General features: G+C 42.4%; 1 protein-coding gene across 3 annotated transcripts; it reads right to left on the bottom strand.

Moving 5' to 3' along the window:
- Positions 1–1,620: 1,620 nt before the first annotated feature.
- On the bottom strand, positions 1,621–19,527 carry klhl17 (kelch-like family member 17). Of its 3 annotated transcripts, none has more exons than XM_040047482.1 (12): positions 19,238–19,527; positions 15,360–15,624; positions 14,536–14,657; positions 14,204–14,425; positions 11,682–11,798; positions 11,346–11,577; positions 10,774–10,918; positions 10,390–10,557; positions 10,206–10,294; positions 9,980–10,053; positions 9,652–9,833; positions 1,621–2,656 (listed from the first exon to the last, which is right to left on the bottom strand). In XM_040047482.1, the coding sequence occupies exons 2-12, from the start codon at positions 15,571–15,573 to the stop codon at positions 2,428–2,430; spliced, it is 1,794 nt and encodes a 597-aa protein (XP_039903416.1). In that variant the 5' UTR covers positions 15,574–15,624; positions 19,238–19,527; the 3' UTR covers positions 1,621–2,427. The 3 variants fall into 3 exon arrangements, with proteins under 3 accessions (XP_039903416.1, XP_039903415.1, XP_039903417.1); XM_040047481.1 differs by lacking the exon at positions 19,238–19,527 and adding an exon at positions 18,461–19,231; XM_040047483.1 differs by lacking the exon at positions 19,238–19,527 and adding an exon at positions 18,461–19,231 and having other exon boundaries at positions 11,364–11,577.
- Positions 19,528–19,606: the final 79 nt, after the last annotated feature.

The following is a 19,606-nucleotide window of genomic DNA, read 5'->3' as shown; positions in this document are numbered from 1 at the left end:
GCCAGGCCTTTAAGCTTTAAACCCCTTGAATTAAAGCTGAGAGTCTGCACGTCAGTCACATGTTTAATTAAAAATGCACGGTGGTGAACTATCCAATAATTTATGGACACAACTGTAGTGACCATTTATACATGGACGGGTAAACCTTTGCTCTTCAGTTACAACTTTTCATTTTGTACGTCACTTTGGATGCAACCAGTTGTTTCTGTGTGTGTTTGAAATCACCAGGACAATTTTCACCTTTGAAAACATGTTTATTCATTTTTTAAAGTGTATAGTATTGCTCCATTTGGCAACAGTGCAAAATCCAACATTTTAAAGTCCATCATAAATAAGAAACATACCATAAATAAATATCACCACATTTAACACAAACTTTAAAAAAAAGAAGCTACAGTCACATTAAAATTGCACAAATAGATGTAAGATATCTTAAGCAATCTTTCTATGTACATTTGGATCCACAGAATGGAGGCTAAAGTCTTGTGTGGTTTTGTGCACCTTTTGTCTTTAAAGTCTGTCCCTGCCTTGTATCGACTTCATCACAGCTTCTCTATAAGGCCATCACGACTCCAACTCTACGAGCGTCCGCACTTACACAGAAATTAAAACGCAAGGTTGTTTTAGATAAACAGAAAAGGTTCAACAAAAATCCTTCAAAATAAGGAAAAAAGGCAACTTCTCAGAAGTTTGGAAAGGTTAACACTGCACGACACGTGAACTGAACCCAGGTCCATTTACTTTAGACATGCAGGTGAGATTCCCAAATCACCCACAACAGGTTCAGTGACATTATATTTGTGGTTAATCATACGGCTGTTATATGATGAGGTAATAAAAAAGGGAATATGACAGCACCAAGTGTCAACAACATTACTGATTAGTGTCAAGTGTTGGCATACTGAAGCTAAACTAGACCTTTCTGCTTTGACTGAATGCCCGGATGATATCCACTTCCACATTTTTGGAAAAAACTGATCAAGAAGCAGGATTAAAAACAGTATAGATTTCTTTCATTGAGTGGTCAGCAGGTTTGCGAGCAATTAAAGCCTTTGTCACAAATGCAGTGTCAAATGCGGTCATGCTTATGGCAGTGAAGAAATATTTAGAAATGCAAAACGAAGGCCGCATTTCGAGATGCAACAGGAGAAACTCTACCCCTCTCATGCTTTAGACATTCTTTGTCATATCCACTGATGATATGCACATCACACATATAAATAAATATATTAAAAACACTCTGAAGTAGGCATAGGTCGGATCTCCTTTCCTCCCTAAGCATATTTAAAACAGAATATATATTAGCATTTATACATTTTTATAAATACATATACTTTATCATCTCTGTTTTATATCTTTAAAAAAAGAAAAAAAGAAAATGGATCCAAACTCATTTACAGTTTTGAGGGCCTAGCTTTTCTATGCTGTTGGTGTCCATGCGCTCTTGCAGTGAGGGTTTACAACATTGCCTGTTACTGCCACCTAGTGTGGCAAAGCAGCACTACAATATATATATTTTTTTCCTATCTTGTTGGTGCCAGTACATAAACATGCATGGTACAACCAGTAAAAATCTACATTCCAAAATAAATCATTCAGCTTTTCTCTCTCTCTCTTTTGTTTTTTTTAAATACATTATTGCAAAACCTCTGGGTGTCAAAGAAAAACCTTGCAGCGAGACCGCAACATCAAACCAAATACATTTACATCACACACGACAGAATTAAGGGACCACCGTGTTTTTAGGTGTGTCAAACACCAGAGCGGTGGGAAATTTTTTTTTATTTATTTATTTATTTATTTTTAAAAGTGGGGCTTTGAAGAACGACTGGTCAATGTTCACATATGGGAGGGAGCCGGTATCTTTATGGCTATACAGTGGAGGTACTAAGGCCAGATATAGTGTAGTCCAGAATTAAGGGGAATATTGAAAACAGCCAGATTGTTAGAGGAAATTTAGAACATGCAATGCAGTAAGCCCAGTTTTTGTTCATTCAACCTCAAATTAATATAATCAATGAGGCTAAGAATGTATCTGAAGCTGCAAATGCACAAAACTGAAAGTTTTGTTGATTTTTTTAAAGGACTTTTTGTTGATATAATAAAAAATTTATTTGTGAAATACTGTACATTACAGTATCCTATAATCAGTGAAAACAACATAGATCTTTAAATCCATTACCAGCATGTTTGTTTGTTTTTTAATTCTGGTGCACTAATCTTCACCAAAACTGCCACTAATTCTGAAGCACACTACACCGAGGCCTCAGCCCATCTGTTCCCCTCGCCTCCACACATTTACCTGTCCAACCACCAGCGCTCTTCCTCCTCATCTTCTTTGTTTCAAACAGAGCAGTTGCGTCTCTTCCCAGAGCCAGTCTGGGCTGTAGCAGCAGAGGCTGAGGTCAGCCAAACAATGACCCCGTGTCAAAGGCTGGTGGAAGAAACCGAGAGGGTGGGCGAGGAAGGTGGCGGGAAGTTCAGGAGCTCCAGCACAGCCACACCCACGCTGCTGCGCCGTGTGAACATGCAGGAGGCTGCGACCCATTTATTGCTGCGTGGGTTGTACTTTTCAATGGAGTTGAGACTGGAGCTGCCATCATTGCCTCCCACTGCGTATAACCAGCCATCCATTGCCACCAGGTCATGAGTGCTCCTGGAAGGGAAAAAGAATATTTAAATGTTTAAGTTCTCACTAGGGGTGCAACAATACACAAAATTCACGGTTCGGTTCGATACTTTGGTCGATACAAAAAAAAAAACGTTCATGCCTTTTTAATTTGTCATTTATTAAATTTTCACGGCACATTCCGCACCACATCTCTGTGCGTTCATCATTTGTTTGAAGCCAGCTCACCTCCTGCAACTACTTTTCCGAGAATACGCGCTTCTTTTGTGGTTCGGACTCCTTCTGACATTTCTTTGGAGGTGGAGGAACATCACAGTAATTGCTTAAAGGAGCTTGCTTCTTCAACATCTTTAAGAGTTCTAAACAAATGTCTGGCCTCCTCCTGAAAATCTTATGAATGCAAACACGCGTTGCAACTTCTTATCTTGTGCCCGTTTTTCATTTTGACAGCGAATGCGCACCTGCGGACCACTTATGTGCAGCCCTGGTTATTTCGCTTGTCATATTGCAGCCACAGAAATTCTTTTGTCCATGAAACCATAAAGCTGCACTTTCTTTTTGCCTTAATAGTCTGATTTGTCATAACTTTTCCGTTTTGTGGTAAGCTTTTCTTTGGCTGTCACTTCTTCACCCTGACCTGTCTTATTTGGCTCAGCAGAACTAAAATATTGTGGCGAGCTCAGACAAGGAGGAGACGGAGGTATCGTTTGGTCTTGCTTCCCGTGAGCTAGCCAGGGAGCACAGCCGTTTATTGACATCTGCAGAAGAACACTGCCGCTAGCTAACTGCTCAGCGCAGCAACAGCACAGCAACAACAACAACACCACCACCACACAGGGCGCCCTCTGACCCCGGAAGGACACACCGTCGCAGCGAGAGGGCGTCACCCGTCACTATTGATTGATTGATTGATAGGTAATTTATTTCAACATGTGAACAATATACAAGTACATTTAGAAAAGAAATAAGAGAGAAAAAAAATACTATACAAATTACATACAAAAAAACATTCTGATTAATTTACATGTTGAAAGGGAGTGGGAAGAAGTATACACTTATTTAATCCCACCCCTTTGCCATAAATTATCAGTGAATATTTAGTCAGCTTCCTTACTGATATAATTTGTAATAAAAATAGTGAACAGATTTCTGATATACTATATACTATAATATCACATCATGAATTTTTTGTTTGTTTGTTTGTTTTTAAATAGAGACATTCACTTAATTTAAATATTTTCCTTTTCTTTATAGATCGAGAAGATCATATTTTTATAACTCTTTTTGAACAGTTTTATGTTTGGACATTGCTTTAATTCCATATTCAGTTTGTTCCATAGTTTCACTCCATGAACAGAAACACAAAAGCCTTTTCTTGTAGTACGTACCTTCATTGTTTTGAAGTTACAAAAACCCCTTAAATTATAACTTCCTTCTTTCAAAAAAAACATACTCTGAATATTACCTGGCAGTTCTTTATTTTTTGCTTTGAATAGAATTTGTGCTGTTTGGAATTTCACTATATCGTCAATTTTCAATATTTCAGACTGCAAAAATAGTGAGTTTGTATGTTCCCTATAACCTGCATTGTGGATGATTCGAATTGCTTTTTTTTGAAGAGTAAAAAGTGAATGTAATGTGGTTTTATAGTTATTGCCCCAGACCTCTGCACAATAGCTTAAGTATGGTGAAACCAGTGAACAGTAGAGAATATGAAGTGATGTTCTGTCGAATACCTGTTTTGCCTTGTTTAGTACTGCAATGCTTCGTGATACTTTGGAATGAATATATCTTACGTGAGCTCTCCAGTTAAGTTTTTCATCTATTATTACCCCCAGAAATTTATTTTCACTGACTCTTTCAATATCAACACCATTTATTTGAATCTTTGCATTTGTATTTAAACTACTATTTCCAAATAACATCAGTTTAGATTTATTCAAATTTAATGATAATTTGTTTTTATCAAGCCAGAACTTCACTTTACTTATTTCATTAGTCATATCCTCCAATAAATTCTGCAGATCATCACCAGAGCAAAAAATGTTTGTATCGTCAGCAAAGAGAACCATTTTTAATACTTTGGACACTTTACAGATGTCGTTAATGTACAACGACATCTGTCACCCTCTTCCTCCTGGGAAGAGGGTGACATGCTTCGACAGAGTTACAGTCCAGGGCAATCCCTTTGGACCGCAGGAAAGCAGCCACCTGTTGTTCCGTGGAGCTAATGTCAAGCTCTCCAGGTTCCTCATTGCTGTCAGCGGTCACCGCCTGAGCGTATGACCGGGGTTTAATATGGAGCCCAGTGATGATGACGTCGTTTATCCTGGAGTATTGTTCCAGGTCAGCGACCTTACTTTCCAGGTATGCAATCTTTTTATCTTTTTCGGCATTTTGGATGCGGAGGAGCTTTACCTCCTCCACAATTTCAATGATATTTTTCTGCTGCAACCTGATAGTAGAAATTTCCTCCATTATGAAGTCAAGGGACTTTTTAATGTCCTCGACTTCCTCAGCTGTCGGTGTCCTCTTCGGCCCCATTTTATCTGGTTACCCTGGTAGCAGGTTCAAATGAAATAGCTACTTTAGTGCAACAGCTGACTGACTCTTGGGTCCCACTGGCTCATAGCTGAGAACCATTGATGTAGTGTTTGTGTTTATTACTATGGCAACATAAACAAAACATAACTGTACAAACAGAACCCCGAACAGCCCTGACCCGCTACATAGCCCCCACCTAATCGGTCAGTCGTCCCCGACGACCCCATTACCCCACACAAAGTCCTGCAAATGTCCAGGTGCCTTCTTTTGGCGCACCGGCCGGTCACGACCGGTGGGGGAAAAGTCACTCGGGTCAGAACATGGGGTGCCACCATCATCCCACTTCTGACACCAATGTGGCGAGCTCAGACAAGGAGGAGACGGAGGTGTCGTTTAGTCTTGCTTCCCGTGAGCTAGCCAGGGAGCACAGCAGTTTATTGACATCTGCAGAAGAACACTGCCGCTAGCTAACTGCTCAGCGCAGCAACAACAACAACACCACACAGGGCGCCCTCTGACCCCGGAAGGACACACCGTCGCAGCGAGAGGGCGTCACCCGTCACTATGGCAACATAAACAAAACATAACTGTACAAACAGAACCCCGAACAGCCCTGACCCGCTACAATATGTATCCTGCTGCCTTTACACACGCACTCACATAACGCTCAGCGATTCTCTGCGCGATCAACCTCTCACATGTTTAAGCTTGCTGCGGGAGATTTCACTTGTCATGTTTGCATAGTAAGCTAACAATTGATAAGAGGATGTCAGAGGAATTGGTGCGCAAATTATCATCACTCACCAATCAGTGCTGTCGCTCTCTATACACAGTTCGCGCGATTGCAAAGTGAAAGCAAAAAACAAGCGCAAATTCAAATGCGATTTCAATATGTCACATATTGGCAGTGGCTCACCGATGCCAATGACATAATTACCCAGCTACATTTCCGAAAGAATGCAAAAGCATTGACATATATTTTTCCTTCCTACGATAGCCCGACGGGCAGAGCAGAGATAGATTTTGGTAGCCCGACTGGAAAAATCGCTAGGACGTCGGGCAGGCGTCAGCCCTGTATCTGATTGAGGAATCACTCATCTTTGGAAAAGAGAGTTTATTACAGAGAAATGGCTCTTTCCAAAATAAAACCTATACTATACGCTTCTTCTAGGCTATATTCTCAGCAGCATATTAAACATATCAGGTCCCCATAAGAAGAATCATGTGCTAACGGCTGTCTAAATGACTCGGGTAAAGTTTGTAGCATGTCTGCTTGTTGTTTTTGTCTGCTTCCACTTGTCTTTGCAGTAGGATGATGTCGGCGTAAATGTGCAGTCATATTTGTTGTGTTCCCACTAGTGCTGTCAGCGTAAATCTCGTTGAAATGACGTTAACGCCACAACACGGCAAATCTCCGTTAACGAGCTACCGCATGGGGCTGGACGGCCAACACGTTAACGAGCTAACTGCGCTAACACACTACCTCCCACCCATGTAATTGAGCATTGCGTGGCACATCCAACATACTGTTTTACTTTAGTCCATGACGCACTTACCTTCAGGGTCATACCTCACATGAAAACCAAAATAGTTCCAAACCCCAGATCTGAATTGGGGGGGGGGTTCAAGTTGCCATGTTGCAAGGAGAGCTTAACTTCTGTTTTGCTAGCTTGCCCTGCGCTCAGTGAATCTGCATTTGACTACTCCGCCTAGGCTGCACTGTCGAGCGCAGATCCACTGAGCGCTCAACACAGACAGCATCGTCAGAAGGAAAGTTGATAAAATAAATTAAAAATTTATTTTGTATTGTTTGATACATATGGGTACCGAACCGAAAGCACTGTATCGAACGGTTCAATATCGATACGAGTATCGTTGCACCCCTAGTTCTCACATATATTTAATATGATATGTTCGAGTTTTCTAAACCTAATGTGGGACGAATGAAGGTCTGTATGCATTCTGTTTACTGTAACCAATCCTAGATTTAGGCACACTGAAAATTAAACAGAAAAAAGGGATTGTGAGATGCAAGTGGCTACTGCTGAAACGGACAAAGAAACAAATGGCAAATTCATGTGGTCTGAAACCATAGCTAAAAGCTGCAGTGTTCAAAGAGAAGAGAAGCAATCGGGACACCCAATAACCAGTGTACTGGCTTAGCCTTTGGATGAAACTGTCAATTTTGGAGACTTGTGGTGTTGCCAATTTTCTCTCCATTGTTTCTTTTTAAAAGTAAAATAGAAGGATAATGAAAATGAATCAGCGTCAGACAATGTCCAATAGTTATCAGATGAAATTTGGCATCTAGCATTTCTCATTTGCTCTCCACACAGACATGCAACCAAAGCCTCCTCAAAGGCCATTAGTCAATGCCACTCAAATTTTAAGATAAAAGTGGAAACCAGAAAGTTTCTGCTGTCTCTTACCTATAGATGTTATATAATCATATACACAAGCTGTTTACAGAGCATTTCACACGACTCTGTGCAGTCCTATGGTTAAGCACTCCCTTACTGCTTCCACAGGAAATAAGCTAAGCAGCAGCCAGGTGCTGATGATGAATTGCACTTTGATCATCAGCAAGTTTGCGCACCTCTATAAAAGCAGCAACGTTTGGCAGTTTGCTGCCTGAAGCATTCAGGTGTTTGTTAACACATTGCCACAATTGCCCAAGTGAAGATGTCCCAGCAAATTCACATAAAAGTCAGGCCGTGAAAACAAATAAATAAAAAATACAAGAACTTTGTCTCAGATGCTGCAGGCCTCAGCATGTTAAATGTTAAAGTTTATGACAGTAAAATTTAAAAATGTGAACACGTGCGGCTTGTTTGGAACGATTTTCTCTAAAAAGAACCAGGTGACATGGCTTTGGTTTGCAAAGACGAACCTAAACAAACTACAAGACTTCAGGAACAATGAACTTTGGACAGACAAAATTACTGCCGTAAACACGGTATATCCATTCAAACATCTCACGCCACAGTCAAGCATGGTAGTGGAGGGGTGGTGATTGGGGCTCGTTTTGCAACCACAGGACCTGGACACCTTGCAGTTATTGAGTCAAACATGAACTTTTACAAAAAAAACTACAACAAGAAGGTTTCAAAAACCACACAGGACTGTCGCTACCAAAAACCTTAATGTAACATAATGTGTATATGAGCCTGTTGCAGTGCTTGGGTAACAAAACTCTGTTTAATATTTAGCTTTGGGGATTAAAGCAACCTGACATGGCACAGACCTTTAAAAAGCAGTACTTTTTGAACATCCATACTTAATTCTTAATCAAAGCAAATGATCGGTGTAAAAAATAAATAATTAAAAAAAGAACATTTTTCTGCGCTTAAAGAGGACTTGGAACAAATTTGGTTTTAATGTTCATTTCAAATATCCCCGTCGTGACCGTAACACAATGAGATGATTTTGGACAAGACTATTATTCTACAATGTCTCCCACACCGGCACACGTGTGGCTATAGTGGCTATAGCGTGTGACACATTAGTAGCCAGTACATTGTGATTGTTTTGGACTGTGGAAATTGAGCCTCTCAGCAACTGGATAAGAAAAGAACTCCAAGGCACACAGCTGATTAATGCCATGGGTTATTCATGGAGCTGCACAGTCAACTGTTGTCAGGTTTTTCTGCTCCTACAACACAATGACTCATACATAACCAAGTGTGCGTGTGCGGATGCATAAGTGTGTCTGCCCTGAGAAAGAGCAAATCTGCCGATGCTATCACAAATCCTCAACAGCTACATCTCCAAATCTTCCTCCCTGCTGCAGATCCTGTGACAATACAATGCTGCGAGCGTGCATGCACGTATGCCTTTGTTGATAATCACTTGCAAGATGAGTTTCAGCTTTCATCTTCTAAGAAAATTAAAACATAAAAACTCTGTTGTGGAAAATAGGCCACTTGATGTTTATGCCTTAAGAAGGTTTTGGCAGCACAAGGGGAAAAAAAAATCCTCCAAATGCCCCGACACCCGAGCCTTTTGCACACAGCGAACTAATTGCAGCCGAGATACTATTCTGACAAGCTACATACAGACAGAGCTACAGATATTTTTTCAGCTTTTCAAAGAAGATGGTTTTATCTCTTTATTTAGGTTAGACTAAAACTGAGGCTTGGCCTGTGGTGCTTCTCAAATCCTTTCAGCAAGGTGTCGTGCTTGTTAGAAGCACAAAAATAAGGATAAAAGCTGGACAGCGCTAAAAAAACCAAAACAAAAAAACAAAAAACACAGAGGCTGTTTCCATATTCTTCACTCCCAGCTGAAGTTATGCAGGCGTAAAGGGAGAACTGGGTCATCCTGCTGGCTCAGTTGGCTAAAGGTGTGTCTCGTTTAATTTATTACCTTGAATTCATCCCAGATTTTTTTTCTCATCTCTTCTCTTTCTGCCTCTTACGGTGCAGCATAATGTAAAAAAACAAACCATAACCTCTGTTCTCTTTGTAAATGTGGCTAACCTGCGTATATTCATGGCGGCAACTCCTTCCCAGGTGTTGGTCTTGGGGTTGAAGCGCTCCACTGAGTTCAGGCAGCTGGTGCCATCATTGCCTCCTGCGACGTAAAGCATGCCGTCGAGCACGGCCACCCCGGCACTGCTGCGTCGACTCAACATGTTGGCAATGGCGGTCCACGTGTTGCTCTGTTCAGCCAATCAAGAGACCGAGCACTTGTCACATATTCACACAGCAGATTCATTTGTACCGTTTCACTCTGTCTACAGCATCCAGTCTAGGTAAACCTGGCAACAGACGTGTTTTTCTAATGATAAATTTAACAGCTGTATACCTGGGGGTCATATTTCTCCACTGTTGCGAGATGTGAGGAGCTGTCATAACCTCCCACTGCATACAAGCTGCCATCTGGAGGGGAAAAGGGAGTAAATACTGAGAATGTAAATATTAGCGGTCGCATACCGAGATGGCAACTCCCTCTTGATGCGAGTTATTAAAATACAAACAGTGAAAAGTAAATACAGGAGCACAGCTTGGTTGTTTTTTTTGCCAGTACCTACCCAGAGTTGCTACTCGAACATATCTCCTACGAGTGCTCATAGCAGCGATTGAGGTCCATGTGCTGGTCAGAGGGTCGTACCTCTCTGCACTAAAAGAAGAGGTGAAAAAAGACAGATGCTCACGTGTATTTAATTCAGCTTAAAATGATCAGTAATCATCAGCATAATAACAGGCTGTGCATACCTATTGAGACAGGAAGCTCCATCGTAACCCCCCGCAGCGTACAGCAGGCCATGCAGGACAGCTACACCTAGACAGCTCCGTCGTGTTCCCATGGAAACCTCAGGTTGCCAGGAGTTAGTGATAGGGTCGTAGGACTCCACGGTTGCAAGGTCAGAGGTGCCGTCATAGCTAAAGAGAGCGACACGGATATAAATGAATGCACAACTTTGCAACAAACGGTGAACATACAAGATAAAAAGTTGCTTTGCATGGAAGGAAGCTCTCACCAGCTTATCGAGCAAATGCAAATTATCCACAAATTCTGCTTCCCCTCAAATCACACAATGTAATGTTTGAGTAACAAATAACTTTTTAGGGTCAAACGCTGCGATTATTATCACCTACCCTCCAACAGCGTATAGTCTGTTCCCAATTGCTGCCACGCCCACCCGTGCCCGCCGAGTGGACATGGACGCCACCATGTGCCAACGGTCTGTTCTGGTGTCGTACGCCTCGCAGTCTCCGTGGATAGCAAACAAGCTGCCACCACCTGGGAAAGAACAAACATACACTAAAAAAAATGAGGAAAAATGCTTTGAGCAAAAAACGCAAATGTCATCAGGAGGATGGTGACATGAGAAAACGAGGACTTCAACTTCGGGTTTTTAAAAAGGAGTGAAAATGAAATGCGTTTACAGTCATTCCAAACAGCAACGCTAGAAGTTAAAAATGAGGGAGGAGAAGTATTAAAGCCTCACAGCCTCCAATCATAGTGGGTGTAAAGGTCAGATTGTTCATTTTGGAAACAGTCGATGGAGACACATCTGACGTGTGTGTGTGAGTGTGTGTGTACACAGGCGCACTATTCAAGTTCCAACATGCAGTTCACACAGAATAAAAAATGCTGGCATTTGTAAAAATCATGAGTGACTGGTGAGCTAGAGATGTGTGTGGTCCAAGTGTACCCTAATGGGTACCTTCAGATGCACACTGACCAACGGCGAAGAGCACAGGGCTGGCGCCTTCACAGCGTCGTGGGCGCGTCCGGCTGTTGCTTAGGACACCCCTCTGCTCCGGCATCAGGTGATACTTTAGGGCCTCGATTAGCAGGTCTTTGCACTCCGAGTGGTGACGCACCAGCAGCTCCGTGTCTACGTTGCTCATCAGAAAGTCTCGCCTCAACAATGGCAGCCGCACGCACTTCATCAGCTAGCGAAGACAGTGGGAGAGTGGGTGATGAGCGGGTGGCGCTACACAGAGTTAAACAACAAAAAGGGGAATGGGGTGGGTAACATGGAAACCAAACGACTTACCCAAGGTACATGTTGCCTGCGTCCATCTATATCATGTTTTACCCAACTCAACACGGCTCGGTACACTTCCTCCTCAGATGGCACATTGAGATTGTCACTGGAGATCAAATCTAGGACCTGGATGGCGAAGACAGAGCATATAGGAAGACTGAAATTATACTATCGCTTACAACTTTATATTATTCTTTTCTTTTTTTTAAATCATAGTGTATCAACTTGGACCATTGAAAAGCATTTGCAGAATACTTTCTTGTGGTTGTAGAAATCGGCACACAGGAAGTAATTTGCATGGGTCACAGACCGTGTTAGTTCCTGTATATAGTGACTTCAGCTGAAGTCTTGCATCTCCTTTTGTTATGTTGTCTTAATTCAAAATGAAAGAAAAGATGACTCAATAAAGCACGACTCTGACATCGTGCACACTTCGCTTGTGCATTATATTACAGCCTGTGTGTGCACGTGAGCCGTGATGCATTTTAAGTAATAGTTTAAGCTACCACTTCTTCAATTGTGCATCTGTGGCACAACGAATGCTGGACTCTGAGTGGCTGGCTGGCAGTGTTCCCAGCCCAAGCCTAAGCTGGCAGGGCTGGGTGGGACCAAGGAAGCCAGCTGCTGCTGCTGCTGTCTTGCCTGGCCAGATCAGAGCAAAACCCTCCCAGGAACAGCCTCCTCTAATCCAGAGTCACACACAGAAATACTGCTGATGCCACTGCCCCACCCTGCAGTCCCTCCTACCACTGCATGCACGTAGTGCATCAAATTAACTCCAGAATGTGTGGGTGCATATGGAGAAAAACGCCTTTACTGCCTTTTCATAGCATGGCAGCACGATTGAGGGACATATGAGCGCCACTGTGTCAAAGTACTCATGTCTTCATAAGCTACACGCAGTAATTAGGAGGAATCTGTCGACTGTTGTCTTCAAAATGTCACGCATACGACTCTACATCACCAAATTTGGCAAGTCACAATCCTGTCGTGCCTTGCCACTTCCTCCAGAGAACATCAGAAGAAATATGGGGCATATTTCACAGCTCTGTGAGCTTGGAGTCCTGTAGAGCAGCCAGTACATAAATCCTGATCTGGTGCAGATTTATGACAGTCACAGAACAGCTGCAGACACGACAGTGGAGTAAGCCAAGAGAAAGAGAGAGACAGAAGAACAGAAATGAAGAAAATGGCCTATTTTTAATCTGCTTTTATGCAGCTTAAGTTTCAGTGTTTTAATGGACTGTGCCCACACACTGCAGATTCAGTCTCGGGGCTTTGAAGGCCAGATACAGAGGGAAGCTTAGTGTGTTACTCTGGTGGAACAACATCGCTTTAGGACTGTGGGAATTGTTATTTAAAGAGTGAGAAAATAACAGGAAAGGGATGGTAGTAGCAGTTTGTTAATTTTCTTCACCTTCCTTTTAATTTGCTGTTATCTTCTTAAACATTTCATCTAAGAGAATATATATTTTCTCAATTCTTTAGATGTTACAGTGAGCCCCTGCCTGAAACAAAAACATGATGTGCCTCTGTGGGCTTTTAGAAGCTGTCTGATATCATGAACACCAATTAAAAAAAAACCAAAAAAACAAACAAACAAACAAACAAACAACCACGAATTGCTCTAAAAGTTTAAAAATAAAAACATGTAAACTTTGTACTCAGGTAGGTGTGTTTAAACTGCAGGAAACAGGAAGTTTAAATAACCCAACAGCAGCACTACTTTATTCTTTAGCATGCCAGGAATAGACTAATACCAACACATAAATGTCAAATACAATATGCCAGGATGTCCCGCTGGATTTTGTATCACTTTGCAGTAAGAAGCTAGCGTATGTTTCTGCCTTTTCTGCTACAATTTTGGGCAACAACTTTTTAAAAAATATTTTCACTCCTTCGGGATCTACTCCAAAAAGGACTTTGCAGTTCTTGTTAGCCAAACATTGCCCTCTTCACAGGTAACTGATAGCAGTGTTTGGCTGCTGAGCAGCTCATTTGACCAGGGTTATATTCTTTCCCAAGGCCCAGCATTCCTTACATCGCTCTAAAATAATTAATGGGTACACCTACAAGATGCATTTCCCTTAAAACCTTGGTTAAAACAAGCAAAAGAAAATTGAACCAAAATAGAAACCATTATTGTTACGTCAGAGGAGCAAACACTGCTGTTAACTCTCTAAACAGCACAGCAGCTGTGGAAATGTCACTGGCTTTGCCTAATTACCACTTCCCAGACAGGAACCAGAGTGCTGCCACCGCTGAGCCCTGCTAATGAATAAGTGATAGTTTGGCTTAGCCGACTTGCCAGATGACAAAACTGCAGAAGACAGTGAAAACAGGCAGGAGAAAAAGTTTCTCTAGCGAATGTCAAAAGCACACAACTTCCCCGTGGCATGTTGATGCAGGTTTAAAAAAGAAAAAGCTGTGCTTGTGTACACATTATGCTGGGGAAAAATTATAGATGTAAGCATTGCTGCGTGTCCTTTGTGCTTTGGCATTATTCATGATTGATTAATCATCACCCCTACCTGTTTCAGTGGCAGCAGCATGAACTCCTCAGTCTTGGACACCTCCACAAAGTGCTGCAGGACATACTTGTGTGCTGACTTGAGCAGGTCGCTGCAGGAGTGTGTGTCAGCGAAGCCTCGGATGCCCAGGCAGTTTGAGGGGTCCAGCTGGCTGAGGAGGAACTTACAGCAGGCGTCCCGCACCCCATTGAGCTGCAACAGGCTCGCTGCTGGGAGCAGTGTCTACAACAGGTGGAAACGCAACGTCTGTTAATTTTTTTTGTGCCATATGAAAAAGAAAGAAAAAAGTGGTTTAGCAGTCGTGTATGTGAATCTTAAAACGTCAAGCCTACCTGCACATTTCCTTCCCCGACCACAATCTCTGCTGTGTAGGCATACTGGACCAGCTGCTCCAAAGCCTGAGGGTCAATGTCGTGAAGGGTCACGTGGGTCTGACGGCTCTCAGACATCTCATCTGCGTGGCCGCACAGAATGAGATCAGATTAATTTTAACAAATTACACAGAGTAAAGCTCCAGCTGATAGCAAAACTCCTCCCTCTTCAATCATACTGACACATGGCATCTCATAACATTTACAGCACTGCTGCAAAATGTCAGCACAGCTCATTTGTTACCGTTTATTAAATCAGTCGTTTCAAGTGTGTGAGATTTTTGAAATTCCTGGATATAAACACTCTCTCTCCCACAGAACTAAGCCTGGAGCTTCTACGGTAACAGTCACGAGCTTCATCGACTCATAGTTAGACAACCTCACAAACACCTCTGCTGAGGTTTTCTGTTAAAATAGCTTAATTAGGGACTCTGTCAGATGACATGAAGTCTAGCAGCTGAGTCTCCAGGCAAATGACTGTCTGGAGACACACAGCATCCTCACAAAGGGCTAGTGTTTGGGAGGAAATCTGACTTACACACACCTCACATGACCACCTGTGCCCCAGACAGGAATAGGTGGAAGGAAGCGATGATGCTGAAAGGATGGGACAGCCATAACGGCACGCACCCACGCAAAAACAAGTTCTAATGTAAACAAACTCAAACAACAGAGAAAAATAGTTTGCAGTTTGAGTTTGTCATGCCACTTGCTCATCTTTGTTAACTTCAGGGACAGTATACAGTATATGCATCATCAAGGTCCATAACGCAGACTGAACTTACTGGTAAACATAGCGTGGAAGTATGGACTGCAGGACGCCAGCACCACTTTGTGCGCCTTGATTTCTTTGTTGGAGACATGAAGGACGATGTCGCATAGCAAGCCACGCTGTCGCATCCGGTTCATGGACACGAAGGAGTCGTGGTAGTGGCGCTTTGAGTTGTGCGAGATGCTGTGGCCATCACGGTTGAGCAGCTGCATGCCCCCCTCCATCATGGTGCCTGACGTTGCGGTCGTGGGCTCGTGCCTGGGCCGCACTCTTGGCAACTGAAACGTCAAGAAAAGCTTTTTAATGTCGGCCAATACTAATATCATCATCATCATAATAAAATCCTTTTTTTTTTTTGTTGGGGGGGGGGAAGAGACAAAAGTCTTGGCTTTGCTCATCTATAGGGAGTGAGCCGTTATGACAGGTGTCCTGGGCAATCATTGTACCTATCATTACAGTTATAGCACCCATCCTGTCGGCTATGACAGGAAGTCCTGCCGGCATGACAGAAATCTGAGTACAATCACAAAGTGTAGTAGGATGGATGGCCTGATTATTTCACATTCAGTCTCAGGAATGATTAGATCTCACTATGACACAGCAGAGAGTTTCAAAAGATGGACATTATGCATGAGCCTGCCATCACATCAGTGTGATCCATCCTGACTTGCAATTTAATTGGACCACATTTAGCTGTGAACTCCCCCACTCTGCTCTTGAATGGAAGAACACACTTCTGCATGTTGCATAACTGTCATCACGCAGCATCTTAGAAGTTGTTGTCTGATGAATATGTAGTGACCAGATGAGGAAACCGGATTGAAGCAAGAGTAGGAAACCACAGGCCAAGAACAGACTGATTCTTAAACAAAACAAAATATAATGCACTAACTCCGATGCAGTGATACCTTAAAAGTGTGAAAGGCTTATAAGCAGAAGCTGACTATGGGGTTGGGGAGGCCACGCTATCAAAAATATAACCTTCATACTCATTTGCAGCTCCACGTTTGTAACCTTTGAAGAATAGCTTTCAAATAATTCTTATTTATCTAATGCAGCTAAAAAAAGGATTATTTATCTGGGATGAACAGGACCCTGGAGCCCACAATTCATCCCATAAACTGTATATAACGCATACACAGACTAACGCATACACACACATAATGCCTTTAATTTAAAAAAATAAATAAATAAATAAATTTTAAAAAAAAAGAAAAGGGGGGGGGGCAGGGGCAGGGATAGCTCAGTAGGTAGAGTGGTTGCCCCATGACCGGAAGGTCGGGGGTTCGACTCCACTGAACAACTACCCTGAGGTACCCCTGAGCAAGGTACCGTCCCTACACACTGCTCCCCGGGCGCTGCATTGGTGGCTGCCCACTGCTTCACTGGGTGAATGGGTTAAATGCAGAGGAGTAATTTCCCTACAGGGACTAACGCATGCATACACACACACACGCACACGAAAGATGGACACAGCCAGCACAACATCACTACCATCTTTTCCATTTGAAACCTGACCTGACAAGCGAGGAGTGGATGTGAGTGTGAAACAGAGGAACACTGAATTCTTGCTGGCAAGTGATTTGCAAGTATTTAGCCACTGAGCAGACGCTGGTTCGCCCTGCGTTCAGACGAATAATTAAAATGTGGCTACAAGGGGCTCTCCCTCAAGCTCCTTCCCTTGCCTGGGAACCCTTCAATGTTCCCCTGGATAAGATCGAGGATGTGGCTTAAGAGACCAACTTCTCGACTTAGACTGCTGCCCCTACCACCCAGCCCCAGATAAACACCGAAACACTATTTTACATGCTCTTCTTTTAAATCAATCAATCTGACTGGCCTTCTAATTGACTGCTCTTCGCAAAACATACGGTCTGAACAGCCGGTTTAGTGGGGCTGCTCTTCTCACAGCCAGAGGTGCTGTATCAGAGATGACAATATTTAGGATATCAGCCAAAAGTGAAAAAGAAATCACAGTAACCACACATTTAGACTTTTTTTTTTTTTTTTTGCTTAAATATATTAGCTGTACTTAGACTGATGTCATTATTTTAAACGTTGCTGTTATTTAATGTGAGCATTCACAGGTGTAGAAGAACTTATATGACTGAAAATAAAGGAATATATGAGATATATGTTTAAACTTTAATGATAAAGAAGGATTCTTAAACTACAGGACCCCTGATAAGTGTGGTCATTGCCTGCAGGACCTTACAGCCACACACATTAAACAAATAAATAAAAATCACACATACCTTAGGATATCTATTTAATACACCAAGCTGGAACATTCCCTTTGAACCACCACATACAAACAGCCTCTGTATGCTTTATTTAGACATATGACAGGAGGTTTACAATCTTGAGTTAATTAGAGCAATTATGCAACAAGCAGAATCTCATCAGGAGAGAATATTGACCAGTTTGAAGTCCAAGAAGTGCAATGCTCAATGCTGAAACCCATTGTACCATTTTTCCTGATTATGTTAAGTTTCACATGACTGTCAAATAAGCAGTTCCCTGTTATGATCAGTACATCCTAGTAACGGCTCTGTCGCTTTCAATTCAACACTCTTCCCCCATCCCACCGAGCACCATCTCAAATGTCATCACAGCTGCCTGGCTACTACCCCTGGGTCCCATTTTCCAAAACACAATAGCCCATTAAAAAAAACAAAAACACGCACACCAGCCATGTTCCTCTATGAGGGAACAATCTGCTCTCATGCCCAAGGGAATAGTAAGAGACAATGCTGAAAAATGAGACATGGAAACACGGGATGTTGTGGTAGATGTGAAAACACAACTGTCACAGTTAAACTAACAAACTGAAACACTCGTCCTGTTCATCTGAGGCTTGTTTCTCCCTTTATCGTCTCTACCCCCAAACCCTGGCTGGTATCCACACAGAGGCTGAGTTGCTCCTTGATAAATAGTGCCTGCACAATCCTGCTGAATGCACAATTTCATTGGGGGGACACAGGGATGTTCCTATCCAAATATCACTATGTGATCTACGGAAACCCCAACCCCCACTCCATCAGCACTGAATAAGAGCATATGTCAGCTGCAGCAGCGGCAATAGGAAAGAAAATGAATGTATAATGGCTTTACCGGTGGTTGTTTTGCAGTTATCCTTGAAGACAGTGTGTTCCAGGAGGTAAGGGGAGATGAATGAAGAGCTGTCGCAGTCAGAAGGCTTTAAAATCCTATCACCGTCTACTTATCGGTCCATATTGTGACTCGAGCATAGGAAATATGAAGAAAGCCTCTGTTTTGTGCTGTATGTGCTTGACGTCAATGCAAAAAAAAGAGCTGCCTGAAAGCTGACATCGGTCTGTTAAGGTGGCGCTGTAATTGTCGAAGCCGAAGGTAGCAAGGCTTGCTCATGTTGTTAAATTTTAATACGTTAAAAAGGAAGACATGGTTGAAAAACACCGGTATGTCATTTCAAATGACCAACCGGCAAACTAATGCAGTGAATGTTCAGTTTACGAGCCCACAGACACACGCGACCTTAAGCCACCACTTTTGTCTTGTCGGAACACGGAAGTGTGTTCGGCGTATCCGTCTGTGCTACTGTGAAAGGCGGAGTTTTCAGTGACGCGCTGTGATTGGCCACAATATGAAACATACCCCGTTTTGGTTAGCCCGGAAAATAAAATGAAACATAACTACAAACGTGTTCAATAATGCACAGCTTCTGTAATTTTTTCCTCGTTATTTACGTGCAAATTATACACTTATCACCCTACTACTGACGTAAAATAAGCACCCTGTCTTTATTATTTCTACGTGAGATAGCCAGTGATTCTAAATAAGCTGTCTATGAAGCTAGCCGCTAAGCTAACGTTAGCTAACCTGAAAAAAATTAAAGCACAGGGTACTCACGACCAGCCGTCGTCGGTGTCGATGCGATGACAGCAGTGACTTCCTTCGGTTTGTAAGCTTGCCCAGCTTTGAGGCCGTGCAAAGTAACGTTTAAAAAATACTGTACTCCTCTCTGGATATTTGGCTTCCTGTGTCTGGTAAATGCAGCTGAACATTTTATTTAAACCTCACGTGTTGCATCAAAACAGTGTCCGATCTTGCACGCGCAAGAAAATTTCGAGGTTTCCGTGAACGCACTACCGTATATTTGTTTTAAATAATCAGTTGATTATTTGTTCACTGTATTTGTGCCGACTTTACTTTCATCAAAAACTAAACAAATAAAGTTCGTTAGCATTTTATCAAAAATAATAATGTTTCGGTTAGTCG

The sequence above is a fragment of the Simochromis diagramma genome, unplaced genomic scaffold (assembly GCF_900408965.1).
Source record: "Simochromis diagramma unplaced genomic scaffold, fSimDia1.1 OVJJ01000387.1, whole genome shotgun sequence".
In the NCBI taxonomy this organism is placed as follows: Eukaryota; Metazoa; Chordata; class Actinopteri; order Cichliformes; family Cichlidae; genus Simochromis; species Simochromis diagramma.
Note: the sequence above shows the minus strand (reverse complement) of the source record. Positions and strands in the feature narration are given on the sequence as shown.

Bases quoted from the DNA above. Each gene is read 5' to 3' on its own strand.
- klhl17 (XM_040047482.1), bottom strand. From the start codon at position 15,573: ATGATGGAGGGGGGCATGCAGCTGCTCAACCGTGATGGCCACAGCATC. The intron at 14,426-14,535 runs GTAGGCTTGACG...CACCTGTTGTAG, and splicing joins TCGGGGAAGGAAATGTGCAG to ACACTGCTCCCAGCAGCGAG. The intron at 11,578-11,681 runs GTAAGTCGTTTG...TGTCTTCGCTAG, and splicing joins GCAGGCAACATGTACCTTGG to CTGATGAAGTGCGTGCGGCT.